At 51.8% G+C, this 16,083-nt stretch overlaps 2 protein-coding genes across 10 annotated transcripts in view; both read left to right on the forward strand.

Moving 5' to 3' along the window:
• ZBTB40 (zinc finger and BTB domain containing 40) overlaps window positions 1-6,014 on the forward strand; it is a 48,847-nt gene extending 42,833 nt beyond the window's left edge. For 2 of the 7 annotated variants that reach the window (XM_090122793.1, XM_090122801.1), the window contains exons 20-21: window positions 644-818; window positions 2,574-5,522. The gene's annotated coding sequence lies outside the window, so the exon portion shown is untranslated. Of the gene's footprint in view, window positions 1-643; window positions 819-2,573; window positions 5,523-5,548 lie in introns of those variants that run through there. The other 5 variants (XM_090122798.1, XM_090122794.1, XM_090122799.1 and 2 more) reach the window with 5 other exon arrangements.
• Window positions 6,015-8,220: 2,206 nt separating this feature from the next.
• Window positions 8,221-16,083, forward strand: part of EPHA8 (EPH receptor A8) — a 39,463-nt gene continuing 31,600 nt past the window's right edge. For 2 of the 3 annotated variants that reach the window (XM_090122863.1, XM_090122865.1), the window contains exon 1: window positions 8,221-8,469. In XM_090122863.1, the coding sequence (XP_089978989.1) occupies window positions 8,385-8,469 (85 nt within the window). In that variant the 5' untranslated portion in view covers window positions 8,221-8,384. The remainder of the gene's footprint in view (window positions 8,470-16,083) is intronic. The other variant, XM_031607959.2, reaches the window with a different exon arrangement.

Below are 16,083 nucleotides of genomic sequence, written 5' to 3' on the forward strand. Positions count from 1 at the left end.
CCCCTGAACCGGCCTCCCATCAGCAGCTCTGTGCTGGCAGCAGCTCCTCCACAGGACCCGTCACTGTCAGCAGACAACAAAGAGGCTCCAACGTGCTGCTGCTCCTGAGCAGGGATGGACTCTCCCGGGACTGCCTTGGCTGCCTTCCCCAGCTTGTTTGAGCTTTGAGAACGGTTCTATGAGAATGCTGCCAGCTCAGGAACCTCTTGACAACCCCTTGGTGCTTTGCTCCAGTGGGACCTCAATTCCCAACAGCACATGGCCCACTGGGACCCTGCTCCTGGCTCCATGCTACAGACCCCAGGCATGAGCACGGAACAGCACAGCTCATGGACATGCAGAGATTTGGGCTGGGGAAGAAGAGACACAATCATGGAGTCATAGAATGGTTTGAGTTGGGAGGGACTCTAAAGGCCATCTGGTCCAACCTCCCTGCAGTGAACAGGGACACCCACAGCTCCATCAGTGCTCAGAGCCTGTCCAGCATGACCTTGGTTGTCTCCAGGGATGGGGATTCACCACTGCTCCAGGCAACCTGTGCCGGTGCCTCACCACCCTTATTGCACAAAACTTCTTCTTTACGTCCTATCTAAACCTCCCCTCTTTTAGTTGGAAACCATTTCCCCTTGTCCCATCACAACAGGAGTCTGTGCCCGTCATTTTGCTGAGATCTGCAGCAGCAAATCCTCTCCCTCAGCTCCTGAATGCTCACCTGGATCTCTCACCAGGCTGGGCCTTGGCCATCGTGCTTCAGGGACAACTCTCAGGTCTTCGTGGCCTTCCAACCAGGAGCACCACCACGTCTGGACACTGACGGGGTAATTGCAATATTGTCATGACATGAAGGAGATCAAAGGCTGAGTGCAGGGGAGGTGGCAGCGGTGGTAAGAATGACATGCAGTTTGCATTTAGAAAGCACTTAAGAAGCAATTATCCAGTGCTGGGAGCCCTGGCCAGAGAGTGTGGCTCATGTATTTTAATGCCTATTTCAAAGAGATGAAGATTGGTGCCCAGCGGGAGGGCCGGCAGTCGCAGCAGCTGTGTGCAGTTTGCTCAGGGCCAGGCTGCATTGCAGCGGCCTCACGCAATGCTGTGGGCTCACCGTGCCACGTCCCCCATCCCTGCATCCCCTGCCCCACTGCAGCACACTGCACCCTGCATCTCCTGCCTTGTGGGCACTACTGGTGGTCAGCAGACCGGATGATCTTCGAGATCTTTTCCAACCTGGCTCCAAATCCTGCAGCAGATCCCTCTGCAGCTTGGTTCAGTGCTTGGCACGCACCTGTGCACCGTGCAGCAGCCTGTGGATTCCTCCTCTCCTGTGATGCGCAGACCTCAGTGCATCAGCACTGCATTGCTGGGCTGCAGGAGAGGGCTGCGTGGTCTGCCCATGGAAAAACCAAGAATGGGGGTTCCTCCCTGCCCACCTCATCCGTGCTCCCCCTGCCCATCAGAGCAGGGAACTGCCTTCGAGGCAAGGTCGTCGGATTTAGGCCAAAGTGGAACAGGCTGCTATGACTGAAGATAATCCCAGAGCCGTGGGGATATTCATACTGATCCCAAATCACAGTTCTGATTTCAGTCTAAGCTGTTTGTTTTCTCTTGCTGTCCCCACGCACAGCAGCACCCACTGCAGTGCTTTCATGCTGAGCTGAAATCAGCTCTGCTGGAGCTTTAGGGCTTTAGGACATCTGTCACCCCTGGATGTGGGCTGTCCTCAGCTCCTCTCTTCTGCTGCACATAAAGTAGTTGCAAAGTCTTTGAGAAAAGTATTTTCTGTCCCCACGTGGACAGGGTAAAGGCATTACTTTCTTCAGGACATGAGAAATGGTGGCCTGGCCAGGACATGCACTCGCCTTGCTTCCTTAAGGGAAAGCAGGGCTGGTGTAAACATGCAAATAAAGGAGAGAAGAGGACCCAGCTCTCCCATCCAGTGTGCCAAAGCTGTCCTGTGCTCTGCTCTGTTTCCTCATTTCTGGTGCACTCAGACCTTCAGCCACTTCATTTAACAGTCTCTGGAGCAGCCGCATTTTGTTGTGAGCAAAGAAAAAAATGGTCTGGAATTCCCCAGGCTCAGACGTGTCACAGGCATCTCTGCTGCTAAAGACAGCACTGCAGGGAGACATGATTTCTACTTCTCTGGTCAGAGCCTTACACCTCCCCTCTGAGCACCTCACCACGTCAGTGCACATCCTCAGCAGCACCTTGGCACCAATGCCAGCCTGCAGCCCACCTTCCCTTTTCAAGGTATTGGATACACTGCAGAGATTAAACAGAGCTTGGGGAAAGCTGGGGGGCAACAACCTCCACTCTCTCTATGGTTGGGGTGCAAATCTCAGGTGTGACCACCACTACTGAGCCATCCTCTGAGCTCGTTCCCTTTGGAATCAGAATATCCCAGATTGGAAGGGACTCATAAGGATCACTGAGTCCTACTTCCCTACAGTGGACAGAGATGCCTGCAGCTTGATTGGGTGAGCAACAGGTTGCAGTACAAGGGAGGGTGCTAAGGCAGCACTCTTATTTTTGGCACTGGCTGGTTCTGAAGCTTTGATTTCTGTGGTTGCTTTCAGTTGACTCACAGGACAAAAATCCAACGCACATTGGGATGCTGGGGATAAAAAATGGAACATATGAAAGACACAGTTTTAATCTGGGAGCACTGAAAGGAAGAGGAATCTCAGAAGAGCTCATGACTGATCTGAGACTGGAGAGAGAGATGGAGGCAGGGAGGGCTGGTTGCAGAGCTTACTCCAAGCAGAGCGATTAGAATTTGCAAGGCAGCAGAAGTCACCCTGTCCAGAATGACAACTTTGAAGGGTGAGTAGCAATGTCGCTTTCATGGACACGGTTGAAAACACTTGACACCACCTGAGTGACCTGTGGCAAAGATGAGAGCAGATCTGAAAGTAGGAATGAAGCCAACGCAGCGCCTGGAAGCTGCATGCACTGTGATAAGCAGTGGAATCAGTGCCCTGCATACTGGAGGAAGGCAGGAAATGCAGGAGCACACAAGCACCAGCAGATGCGCAGGGTGGATAACGGAGGAGGTGATCATGTTATTAGCTCAGGTGGTTTCTTCAAAGGAGTGCAGGATAGTGCTGCTGTAGAAGGCAAGTGCTTAAATCTGAAGGCCAAGGTAACTTGCTTTGCTTTAAAGGTGTATATTTCAAAGCAAGCCAGAAATTATCTCATCAACAGGCTCTTCTTCAGACAATGGTGGGGGTCAGGGAGGGGGTTGGCTTCTTCTCCCAGGTAACAGCAGTTGGATTGAGAGGGAATGGCCTCAGGTTGTACCAGGGGAGGTTCAGCTTGGTTGTGAAGAACAATTTCTTTTCCAAAAAAGTGGTGATGCATTGACACAGACTGCCCAGGGGGTGATGGAGTCAACATCCTGGAGGTGTGCAAGGAGCATGGAGATGTGGCACTGAGGGATGTGGTCAGTGAGCATGGTGGGGGTGGGTTGAGGTTGGACTGGGTGGTCTTAGAGATCTTTTCCAACCTTAATGATTATTGATTGTGTGAGGATGTGACCCAAATGTGCCTTTGACTGGAGAAGATCCTGTTTCTGCTAGCAGCATCACCCGTGTCCCAAGGCACAAATGCTGTAACCAGGGGACCAGAGGAACAAAAGGTGTTAGGGAATGTCCTCCTGGATGGGCAGATGATGGGAACCACAGGCACAGAGTCCGCTGCTCTGCTCACCAAGATGTCAGTGGTTAAACTGGGATGAGAAATCCTTAATATCAAATTCAATGCCTTAAATCCTCTCTTAGGGCACGTTGAGACCTGGGTCACCCCGTTACGAAGATGGATGAGCAGATCGATCGTAAGGATGGCTGGGAAGACAAGGGGTCCAAGGGCTGGTGCCTGGGTGGGCTGAGATGCCCATTCAGGAGACAGTGTCTGTCCTGCCTTGCAGGCAGAGCAAGGCTTGGCTGGCCTCTAGCTCTTGATACCAAATGTGAAGTTGGTCAGCACAGCTAAGCTCAGGTGGGCACAGAGCTGCCCAGTAATGCTGTATGGTCCAACCTTGGCTTTGCCAAAGGACAAGGACCATGTTGAGGTCACACGTTGTCCCTTCTAGAATGCTGCCCCATTTCAGGGGTGAAGACTGGGTTTTATCTACACCAGATCGCTGGCTTTGAGCTCTTCTCTCCATGTGAAATATACAGCATGTTCTCCCTGACCCTTTGCCACCTACCCTTGAAACATACATTATTTTCCTGACAATTTCCAAGTGAATCTGTTAATTAGTTCCTGAGACAGTATTAATTAAATATGAGCTTTTTACACAATTGCAATTTGTTTGTTCAGCTTCTGTTGACCCTTGAACTAACAAAGGTCTTTTCACTGACCCCTCACGTCCCACAGGGAGTTAAATCTCAGTGAAATAAGGTGGAGAGGTGTCTGAAGAAATTAGGCTGCAGTTCTACAAGGTTACCCGAGGTAATCAGGTTATTTATGACTTCGTATTATAGCCAGAGCAGAGAGAGTTCTTCCTAAATAGTCTTGCATCCAACATCCCACGCGAAGGAACACAACTCCAAACTGTGTGCTGGCTGGAGAAGAAGATCATAGAACCGTGGAATCATGGAATAATTAAGGCTGGAAAAGACCTCTGTGATCATCCCATCCAACCATCCACCTGCTGCCAATACTGCCCACGAAGCCATGTCCCTAATAACCAAGACCTTGGCTTGGTGCCATCCTTCACCATTGCCAGCCCCGCTTTTGCACGTTGGTGGCCTGATCCCAAATTTCTGAAGGCAATAAAATAACGAAGACAGAGGTGACCTCCCTGAAATCACATCCCCAGCATTCCAAATGGTGTGTGAGCCAGACAGGGTGCCTGGAGCAGTGGGCAGTTGTACTGTCAGCTCATCCCTGCCCAGTGCCCCCTCCTTGCCAAGGGGCAGCCCCGGCTGAGCTCTGAAGTGGCTGTGGGTGTTCCCACGTTTCTCCCTATTGTTCCACCCATCACTCACCCTGTTTCAAATGGAGCTTTGTTTGGTTATTTTGCAGTTTCGAAATTAATTTTGGAGAGCATCTCATTGTAGGCTTTCAAAAGGATTACGCCCGTGTCTGCCCGGCTCTATAATTAAGTCTCTTTGAGATTTCCACTTCCAGCAGAAACAAAGTGCCTGTAATACAGCTGGCAGTTTCGGCAGCTATCAGTGCGCTCTGTCTGCAGTGCAAACCACGCACACTGCACAGAGAGGTGAGACTTCAGCCTCTGGTCCCATCTTGGCCTGTCTTCCTCTGTGGCTGCTGACTCTCAGTGCCACGGGCAGCGTTAGGATATTTTTGGCTGCTTTCAAGCCCCAGCTCCTGGAGGCATACGATTATAACAGCAAAGCCTTTGACCTCGGTGGCCGTGCAGAATGGAGCCACAGGCTAGAAACTGCAAAGCAAAGGAGAGGTAACAAGAGCAACGAGGGGTACTTGTGCCTCTCCTGCCATTTTAGCGCCTGCTTAATGGGCTTTGTTTCCTGGCGTGCTTTTGAAGCGCTCCGGCTTAACTACTATTGCATCTCTGCTTTTTCAGACAGCAAAGCTCAAGTTTGAATTGTTTGGGTTGTCTGCAGAGAAATCCGGAGCGGGCTGCCCCCTGCCTCCTGCAGCTGTCAGAGCTGTGAGCTCCATCGAGGCACGAGGAGGTACATCCATTTGGGCAGCCCCGACGTGGCAGGGCTTGGAGATGCTTCACCAAATTGGAGATGCTTCACCAAAAGTGCCCAAGAGGACGTTGCTTTGCAGCAATATGCATACAGCCCCTGTCCCTACCAGCTCTGCAGCAACTGTGTGCCCACCTTAGGGAGCCAGGACTTCGTTCCACTTCAGCAAGATGGAAAATAGGCAAGAAGGCAAGCTCAACCCCAGCGCTCCTGGATAAAAGAACAGTAATGCCATTAATATCCAGCAATCAGAAATTCTTAGAGAGAGAAGAGTGCTGCATCCCCTTCCCTCCTGCTCATCCCTTGCTTGTTTAATGAAAATCAGTGACAGCCATTAAAGAGCTGCTTAGCATTTCAATACGTTTAATATCCTCACTGATAAGGGAACGATGGGTATTACCAAAAGGCCTTTCTTAAACTCTCCCCTTCTGCAGCCGGTGCTTCTGGCTTGTGTTTGTCTCAATTCCAATTCCAAGCCATCTCCTTCAATGAGAAAAAATTATGATAAGATTATTATTATTTTTTTTTAATTTAAAGGATATTTATATGCATCATGACAAGGAAGAAAGGCATACCAGGCCTGCACAGACCTGACCTTAATTAACTGGGGGCTGATTGCTCAGCTGGTCAAGGGCCTCCCACAGTCATGCTGCGTCACTGCTGATGCTGAGGGCTGGCCCTCACCAGTGGCATCCTCAAAAGACATCAAGGGAAAGGCTGCCATGAGGGAACTGTAGGGCCATGAGGAGCTGTGGGGTCATGAGGAGACATGGGGTCATGAGGAGACATGGGGTTATGAGGAGCTATAGGGCCACGAGGAGCTGTTGGTCCATGAGGAGCTGTGGGGCCATGGGGAGCTGTAGGAAGGCAAAGCCAAGGATCAGATTAAATTAGGACCTCCTCCATGCCCCTTTGTATCGTATTGTATTGGATTGGATTTTATTTCTTGCTTTTATTATTTTTTTATTTTTGCTCTGTTGAAAGGGAAGAAAAAAAAAGACAAAAACCAACGGTGAAAATGTTATTTATTGGCAGAAATTATTTAATATATGGGAGCAATGCAGGCTCCCATGCATGCAGGCTCAGCGTGCAAATGCTCCCACTCACACAACACATGTGCTGCAGTACTCAGGACACTCTGAGCACTGTATGGTCCTCTGCTGGGACTCAGCACCTCACTGCACCATCGCTGCACGCGTACACACCTCCTCAGTTCTAGTGGTGCTTTGGAGAGGTCTTCCAAATCCCCAGTTCTGGGCTTGTGGCATGCTGGCTCCTGCAAAACCCCTTTATGCTCTGTAATGGGGCCCAGCTGTGGCAGTTTGCATCACAGCGAGGCCAAAGGCCACGGGGACCCACATTGCTGGGACACCTGGGGCTGGGGGGGCAGTGGGGGACAGGAGAGCTCGTGTCCTGAGCTGCTCAGCGATCCCACCGTGCGATACCACTGATGACAGGACCTCTCCAGTGCTGTCTGCGGGTGGATGGCTTTCCCAGGCTGCCAGAGGGGAAAACGAGCCGGAGGGACCCGATGAGCCAGGTCGTTCCCAGGTCCTGGTGATGAGTGCTGCGGATGTGTCCCGGCAGGCACAATCCTCAGCTGCTGTGAATGGGGAATTGTTGGCACCGGGCTGTGAGATGGGCTGGGAGCCCCTCAGGCTGCAGTGGTAGGGGGCTGCTGGCAGTGGCATGGGGGGCTCCTGGTGGGATGAGTTTGGCCAGGGCTACGATCACAGATTGTTCTGCCCAGCCATGAATGAGCGGATACGGACACCTCTGGTGGCACAGGTGGGAGCCAACACTGCGGTGATTACAGCCGGGTATCAGCGACTGCTCAGCACTCGGATGGAGAAGCAGTGGTGGCAGCTGGAGGGGATCTGGCAGATGCTGAGTGTTGAATGCTGAGCAAAGCGCTCACCTGTCTCAGCAATGCCAGCAGCCCCAAGCAGGAGGGGTGCCCGGCAGGCAGCAGGGAGATGCTTCATGCCCAGGCAGCCCTGACCTCGTGTAGGGCCCTTTTGCCCACCCAGCTGGGAGATCTGCTGGGGGTCTGTGTCCTCCCAGGCTCTGTTCTGATGTGGCACAGAAGCAGGGGCTTGGCTGTGCCCCCAGCCCTGGATGTGTGAGGGGAACACATGCAATGGGTTCTCATCCTCCTGGTGCACCAGAACTGAAGAACAATCCCACCTCCCCTTGTGCCTGATCCTGACCAAGCTTGTGCCCCCTGTTTTGCCAGCCGGAGGGGAAACCTCTGAGCAACTCTGTCCCTCTGACAGGCAATCCATCCCACGGGCCGGGCTGGGACAGGCAGCACGGCCACAGCACCGCGCCGGAGGTTCGGCTTTCACAGCAGCCGGACCAGAGCCGCAAAAGGGGGATGATCCACAGGGAGCTCAGCATCAAGAGACAGGGGGGATGGCCGGGGGGGAGCGGGAGCCCGTGGTCGGGATGCTCCGGCTGGGTCCAGCGTGTGCGTGCGGAGCGGGAAGGGGGGCTCGCTGCAGAGCCCACCCACCCCATTGGCTTGCGAGCGGTGACAGGCAGGCTGCGCCCTCCCCGCCGAGCCGCTCGCCTGTGTGGATGCGAGCAATGTGCGCAAAGTGCCTTTGCATGAGCCGGCGTGTGCCGTAGCTCCGGGCGCTCGATCGCGAAGGTGTTGAGACCACCGCGGCAGCCTCATCCCGCAGCCGGCGGCCCCACCGGACCATGGCATGGGCACAGGGGGACCTGACGTCCTCGCTCTCCATCGTCATCGCTTTGGCTGCCTGCCTGTCCGCCACCACCAGTGAAGGTAGGACGTGGGGTGGCCCTGGTGCCGCGGGGCAGCGTCTGGGGGGGATGCGCGGCTGTGGGTTTGGATGTGTCAGTGGGCTTTGTGGTCAGGAGAATCTCACTCTGCTGGTCTTAGCCTCTCCCTGCTCTCGGGGGAGCAGAGCTGGGCTCCTGCCTGCCTGAGTTTGCTGCTCCTGGAGCTTCTGCACTGTGGCTAAACTTCAGAGCTGGGCAGGACTCGATCTCTGCAGCAACACCTGGGAGCTCTGCCCGGCCTTCCCCTGCGAGGGCTCTGCTGCAGCACGCAGGGGTGGCTGTGCTGGGAACTGGGACCGTGCAGAGCAGCTGAGCTGTGGCTGTCCTGTCAGCTCAAGGTGTGCTGGTGGGGCAGAGGGGCCGCAGGATGGGCGAGGGAGGGCTGTGCAGGGGGTGCGTGTGGGAGCGGGCGGTGGGAGCTGGAAGGGCTCAGGTGGGAAACTTGTGGCGAGGGAAAGGGCTGTGAACTTCTGAAGTGGGAAGCAGGGACTGGGGCAGGGGCCCTCAGCCAGGATCTCCGTGTCGGTGCTGACAGGCCTGCACCTGTGCTCAGCCCCAGCCCATGCTGGCCTTGCAACCACCGGCTCAGGCCCCCTCGGAATGGCAGCGCTGCTCCCGCTGCCTGTCATCCGCTCGCTCGTCTCCTTCCGTGCTGGCAGTGGTGTGACTGCTTCCCAGGGCTGCTGATCTTCATCACCCAGAGATCTGCCGTTCCCACTCCCAAGCGTGTCCTTGGCACTGGCAGCAGCATCCTTCCTCCCTTCTGCTACGCCCGACAGCCGCAGTGAGCCTGGTGCCGGTGTCCCTGCCGTGATGGTGGTGGCATCCCTCCCTTCTCCTCGCTGCAGCTCTGATGTCCTCCTGCCACACTGAGGCCCACGGGCTGCTTCATGCCCTTTGCAGCGCCCAGCAGGGCTGGCTTCCTGCTGCCATCTTCCAACACCTCCCCTCCCAGCCGTCATTTCTTCCTTACCTGTATTACCCATTTTTAGCTCTCTGTTACTCCTACCCCTGCATCCCGGCACTTCTCCTGCTCATTTCCCACTGGCTTTCCTTCCTGTCCTTGCCTCAGGCTCCCACTGCTGGAGACGGGCTTTGTGGGATGAGGAGTGGACCCCAGCCCCCCAAGCCCCTGCTCCATGCTGCTGCCCCATGCTCAGGGTCCTGTGCTCCCCAGGCTCCCAGCGTTGGCACAGGGAGCTCCGAGCAGAGCAGCCAGCCTGACCTCATCTCACCCTGGCCATGGGCAGAGCACGAGAGGGGAGCTAGACACTGACCTTCGGCTGCCCCTACTCTTACTGCTGTCCTTGTGCCTGCCCCAAAGCTAAGGCAAAATGCAGATATGCAAAATGTGGACCCTGGCTGTGCTGTGAGCGGGGTCAGGGCCTCCTGTAATGATGTCTGTGCTGGGGTGGGTTTCGTGGGGTCTGAGGGGATAACTGGGTCCTGAAGTATGCACTTGGATGGGAAAGACTGGGGCTTTCCCCAGGATATTTGGAAAGGAAAGCTAATGTGTGAGGTGAGGGATGTGAGGGATGTGCAGGGCTCTGGGGGAGATGCGGCAGATGAGGGTCTGGGTCGGGGGCGGGTGGGCAAGGCAGTGAGATGGCATCAGGATGTATGGGATCCTGCAGTGGTGTCCCTCCGTATCCCCCAAAGATATCCGCATTTCCACGATCCTGAGCACGGCTCCGTGGCGGTACAGAAAGATTCTGTGTCAGTTGGACCCAACCAAAGGGGCAGAGAAGAGTTCACAGTGCTGGCACACAGCAGTGCAGGGCACTGGGTCAGAAGGACAACAGTGCCTGTACTGGGGCTGCTTGGGGCGGCAGGTTGAGGCCAGCACTGGGCTGGGGCAGGGCTGATATGGCCTTGCAGCCTCCTGCCTGTGCTGGGCTCCAAAGAATCGTAGAATCACAAGTTGGAAGGGATCCATAAGGATCACAGAGCCACCTAAAAATCAGAACGTATGAAAACAGAATCTTACAGCACATGCCCACAGCCAGGGCAAACCAGGCTGCTTGCCATGGCCATGATCAGACATGGTTACTAACCCTAACTCCAACTCCAGCCCTGACCCCAAACCTAACCCTAACTCTAGCCCCAACCCTAACCTGAACCCTAGACCTGGCCTTAAATCTGTAACCATAACTTTAACCTAAACCCAACCCCAACATTAACCCTGCCCATAACCCGAACCACAACAATAACCCTAACTGTAACCATAACCATAACTTCAACCCCGGGAGCTCACAAAGCCTTTCTCTTCCCTGCAAAGCAATTTTTTTTTTAATTCCCAGAATGTTTCAAGCTATTAATTTTTTTTATTCCATTTACTCATACGTTTGTTTTTTTGGTTTTTTTTTTGCAGTCAGTACCATGGGAAAGGGAGCGGGCAGTAAGTGGGGATTGCAGGTCTATGGGAAATCCCCACAGCTTGGTGTGCTGGCCATTGCAAAATAGATTGAAAGCCAAAACGCAGGTATTTTGTGGGGAAGAGAAGATCTGAAGGGTACTGAACGGTCTCAGTGGGAAACATTTGGAAAAAACTCAAAAAAAAAAAAAATTTGGTTTGAAATTGTTATATTGCTTTGCATCTAAAAAAAGTTATAATAATGCATATAATAACACGGAAATAGTGCAGTAGAGTGAGATATTGAGAGTGCATACACTGAGCCGCAGAGGCGAAAACATTCATGTGATGTTTTACATGACATCACGTATCGAAGTTAAATAATAGAAAACAAAATATCTTCGCTGTGTTGAAACAGAATGGGAAGAGCAGAAATTGCCACAATTTCGAGCTTGGTGCGCGCGCGACAAAATTGTGTTTTCTGCCGGAAAATGGCACTTCACATCCCGCTGTGGGGCTGGGTCTGATCCCGCTCACTGTGGGGCTGACACGGGTGGGGGACCATGGGGTTTTAGGGCACGTAGGGAGTGTGGGGAATGGTGGGAGGTAGAGGATGGAGCAGCATCACCTCCGAAATGGCCGAACGTGCGGGAGGAGGGAAAACGTGTGGCAGGGGAGAGAAAAAAAGGAAGAACTGGGAAAAATAAAAATAAATAAGGTGGGGTTCGGGATTTGTGCAAAGAGAGGGGAGAGGGAGTGTGGCCACGGGTGGTGGAGATCCTCGCTGGTGGTGATGGAGGAGGAGGATGGGAAAACCCAACGTTTCCCTTCACCGCCGCAACCGGGGCCGCCGCGCAGCGCCGAGGAGGGTTTGTGCCAATCTCCTCTGCTAATCTCCCGATTGTAATCTCATTAATTGCCCCTCTGCTCAAACAGAAAAAAAAAAAAAAAAAAAAAAGGTAAAACTCATCCACGCCTTTATTCAGTGCTCCTTTGCTAACCCTTCTGCGGCAACGCCGAAGTCGGGGCTGCGGGCAAGCAGAGCGCTGAAAGGCAGAGGAAATCCTTTTGCAGTTGTGAAAAGACTTTGAGGATGCTCTGTTCCTTAGTGGGAATAGGAAATGAGAGGGTTTTGGTATACGCCGACTTTGGGCGGTGGTGCTGGGGTTGGAGGGGCGCCGCTTCGAGGTGGGGAGCAGATTCTGGTTGTGTTTAAAAAATAGAAATAAATCAGGTTTTTTTTCAAGGCGTAATTTTTTTTGTTGTTGTTTGCACGCAGAATGCTGCTAGAAGCAAATGCTGTGATTGTGATGTGATTGTCAGAGAGCTGAGGGGGTGCTTCTATCCCCGCCTTTATTTCCCGTATTCGTAGTTTACCAAACTTCTGGAAAAATCAAACGCCAAAATTTGCAGGAAAATTCGTGGTGCACAAAATGCACTTTCTGTGGGGTTTTTTTTTGGTGTTTTTTTTTAAATTTTTTTTTTTTTTTTAACCCACATCCTCGAATCTTTATTTCCTGGGGTCCTGAAGGGCTTTATGTACAGCGAAAACAAACGGGAGCCCATTTTGGTGAGGGCAGAAATGGATCTGATGAATCCAAATCGAAGTACGGCAGAAAACGCGATCCGTCCCTGTAGGAAGGAAACAGGGAAGGAAATCCCCATTTATTTATTTATTTGTTTGTTTATTTGATGAAAAATTACTGGAGAGAGAGAGAGGGAAAAAAAAAATTCCCTAAAAAGAAACAAAACGAAATGAAACGAACGCCTGTAGCTGCTCAGGCAGGAGGGGAGCACCCGGCGTGCGGGATTTGTGCTGTGATCCCAATACCTCTGCTCTTTGTTTCGGTCGGGTCCTGTGCCTCGCCACAGCCCTCGGTGCTCCTTTATCTCCCAGTGACTCCATTCATATGATAACTCTATTCTTGCCCTGTTTTTGATAGTTGGTTCTCCTATCCGAAGCTGGTAGCATGACCAACACTCAAAACTGCTCTCCTGCCCCAGAGAAGCAATTAACCCATTCGGCCCTGGGAGCGAGCAACGGGATCGTGCAGGTGTATTTCCTGAAAAAAAAAAAAAAAAAAAAAAAAACACCAAAAAAAAACCAGACCAAAATTCCATAAATAATCACCTACAGGACATCGTCCTTTCCAGATCCAGTCTGTCCACGCTGATAAACCCCAACTGATTGTGTTTGCCCAGGAAGGTACGCGACATTTATCCGAGGTCGGAAAGCAGAACCATCACTTCCTTTAATAATTCGTTCCAATGGCTCTGCGGTAAAAATTATTGGACTTTTTTTGTTTGTTTGTTTGTTTGTTTCCCTGATACAAATTTGTCTGGTTTCACCTTCCAGCCATTGGTTCCTGTTAGGCTTTGCTCGCGCGATCCAAAAGCAACCCATGGCCGGGGTGCCTTGAAACCCTTACAACCAGCCGAGGAGCTCCATAAATCCCTCTCTTGAAGGCTTTTCCTCCAGCCTGTTATGCCTGCACCTTCTGCTCCATCTCCACTTCTCCATGTTGAGAATATCGGGTGTCTTTCCGGCGCGCACAAAGCACAAACAACTCATTGGGGTTGAGCGCTGGGGCGGCGAGCGCTGAATGTAGGCAACCACCAGCTTCAAGCTTGGTGATTAATTCACCCAGGTGATGAAGTCTGATGAGGAGGAGAAGCCTTACAAGTCTTACAAGGAGGAAATTCTGTTAGGAAATTCCGCTGTAAGATTTTTAGCCTTGTAAAATCTTTCCTCGCGGGAAGAGGTATTCCGCCCCGTCCTCTCAAATGGTTTTAAGGATTTGTTTTTTTGTCCATGAAAATGTTCAGTTTTAGAAAGCGGTTTTTAAGTAAGCGAAGTAATTGTCATTAAAGGAATTAGCTTGTTTAAATTAACTCACTGATTAACGAAGAGCTAAATGTGATTTAGACAGCGAGTATGAAACTGGGAGATATCCTCGGAGAAATCAGGAAAAGCATCTGACAACCTCAACTGCTCTCATCCAAACCTGTCCAAGTGCTGCAGGTAACCAAGCAGGAGAGCAAAAATAACACATTTTCTTAATGAATATTCTAGGGATAAAGCCTCCAATCTTTGCCTGGACCGCTGGGGTGTAGGAGGCAGTGGGATGAATGGGGTGCCTGTTGCAGTAGGGTTTGTTTTGCTGTTGGGCTGAGCGCATGGGGCCATGTCTGCTGAGTGAATGCATTCCCGTTTACTTCTTATTTTATTTTGTTTTATTTTATTTTATTTTATTTTATTTTATTTTAAATTTAAAGTTCCTAGAGCGATGTCCTGGAGGGGCTATAGCCAAAATCCTCCATCCCAGAGAATTTCAGTGGTTGAATTGACAAGACCCAGAGAAATCTGAATTCCAAGTTGGCTCTGCCTGGTGCAGGGGGTACAACACAGACCTCTCCCAAGGCTAAAAACACAAAGCCTTTCCCGTGTTCATTTGCGACTTCATTTTTAGTTTGTCTGGCTTTGGAAGCCCAGATTTCATGGGGAGCTGGTCACAGCGCTTAAAGAAGTGAGCAGGCTGTACGCGGCACTGGTCACTGCGAGCAGCGTGGGATGCTCAAAAGGACCCCGTTTGGGGTAGGAGATGTGGGCAATGCAAAATCCCAAACAGCAGATAGGTGAACGGGAACGTGGTGTGCAGACACAGAGTGGAAGTGCTGAGCTGCTCCAGGATGGAGCTGGGGTAAATTGAGGTTTGCTTGGTACGAGCTCATCCCCCCAGAATAGGTGAAAGTGTGAATTCACTTATACCCAATATAAGGGCGAGTCAGGGCTGATGTAGGCACCGCTCCAAAGGATCAAGGGTGGGAATGTCTCCCCCAGGACTGGACACAAGGGCTTGCAGAGCCCTTCCTGATGCCGCGGGGACCCAAAAGCTGCCCTTTCCCCATCCTTGCCGCGCTCACACTCCTTCCCTTCACACACATCGGATGTTTCCATGGAGTTCCTCGCCTCTCTGACCTTTCTCACCCCCCTTCCCCAGAGTCTTCCCACCTCCTCCTCGCTCTTCTGCCCTGAATTACAACGAGCCCATCCACCCCATAGCCCTGCATTACCTCCGTCCCCTCTGGCCGTGGGCACAACGCTCATATTCCAACATTTCCTATGGGTTTTTCCATTCAGAGCTGGCTGTGTGTGCCATACACCGGGACGCGCGCTGCTGCCCTGGCTTTAATTTGTGTTGCCTAAGCCAGCACGCCCAATTAGCCCTGCTGTCCCACTGCATGCGAGCATCAGCAGTGAGAAACACCAACATTTCATGTCTATATTTTTCTCACCTGTATTTTCAAGCAAGAAGGCTGTTTGGCTTTTGATGCTTTTTGTGTTGATCTCTTTTTTTCCCCCTGTCCTTGAATATCAAGATTTTTAGCCTTGGAAATGCTTTATTTGGAGTGTTTTGTTTTGTTTCTTTTTTTTTTAATTACTATTATTTCACATTATCTCACGACATCTCAGTACTACCACAGGTTATGCTCTCGAACTGCATATTATCCTGCTCGGTACCATGCAGGGTCTGGAAGGATCAGGTTGATTATTTTATTTTTAAAACCTGAACCGCAGCTTTTTTTGTTAGCACAGATTGAACAAACAAGCTTTCTTCCTGCATCAAAGTATTTCCTGCTCGTGGTCTATTGAAAAGGGGTGACCCTCTGGGCAGACCTTGCAGGCGTTGCTGCTCCCGACGCATTAAAAAAAAAAAACCAAAAACGATATAAAATTAAATACAGAAAGTTCACAGTAATAATCCAAAGGTCTGACAAGAAATCCTGCGATGGGAATGGGGGCACGTCCAAACCCAAGCACTGCTTTTTCATGGCAAGAGTTTGAAAATGCTTCTTTCTAATCTGTTATTTTCAGCCTGATTTTGGCGTTTCCAGCAAGGTGAAAATCCCATCTTCGTGCTGGGTTTGGCGATCTCTTTTCTATTCACCCCTGATGCTTTCCTGCATTTCCTCTCAGGGCAGCAGAGGCCATTGGGTCCCGGTGTGAGCATCGTCCCCGCTGTGTCCTGGGCAGACAAAGCCTGTGCTGGTGCTGACCCACATCCATGGGGCACAAAATGCCCTGCCCTCGGGCTGGTGTCAGTCTGGAAGTGCTGCTGTCTCAGGAAATGGGAGCCTGAAAACGAAACGTCCCATCCTGTCTCCTCCCAATGCTCCGAGGCCAGGAGGACACGGCTTTGCAGTGTGATTTTTCCCCCTCCTCGAGTTTGGAGGGGTCACAAC

Source organism: Phasianus colchicus, chromosome 22 (genome assembly GCF_987193195.1).
Source record: "Phasianus colchicus chromosome 22, bPhaCol1.hap1.1, whole genome shotgun sequence".
Lineage (NCBI taxonomy): Eukaryota > Metazoa > Chordata > Aves > Galliformes > Phasianidae > Phasianus > Phasianus colchicus.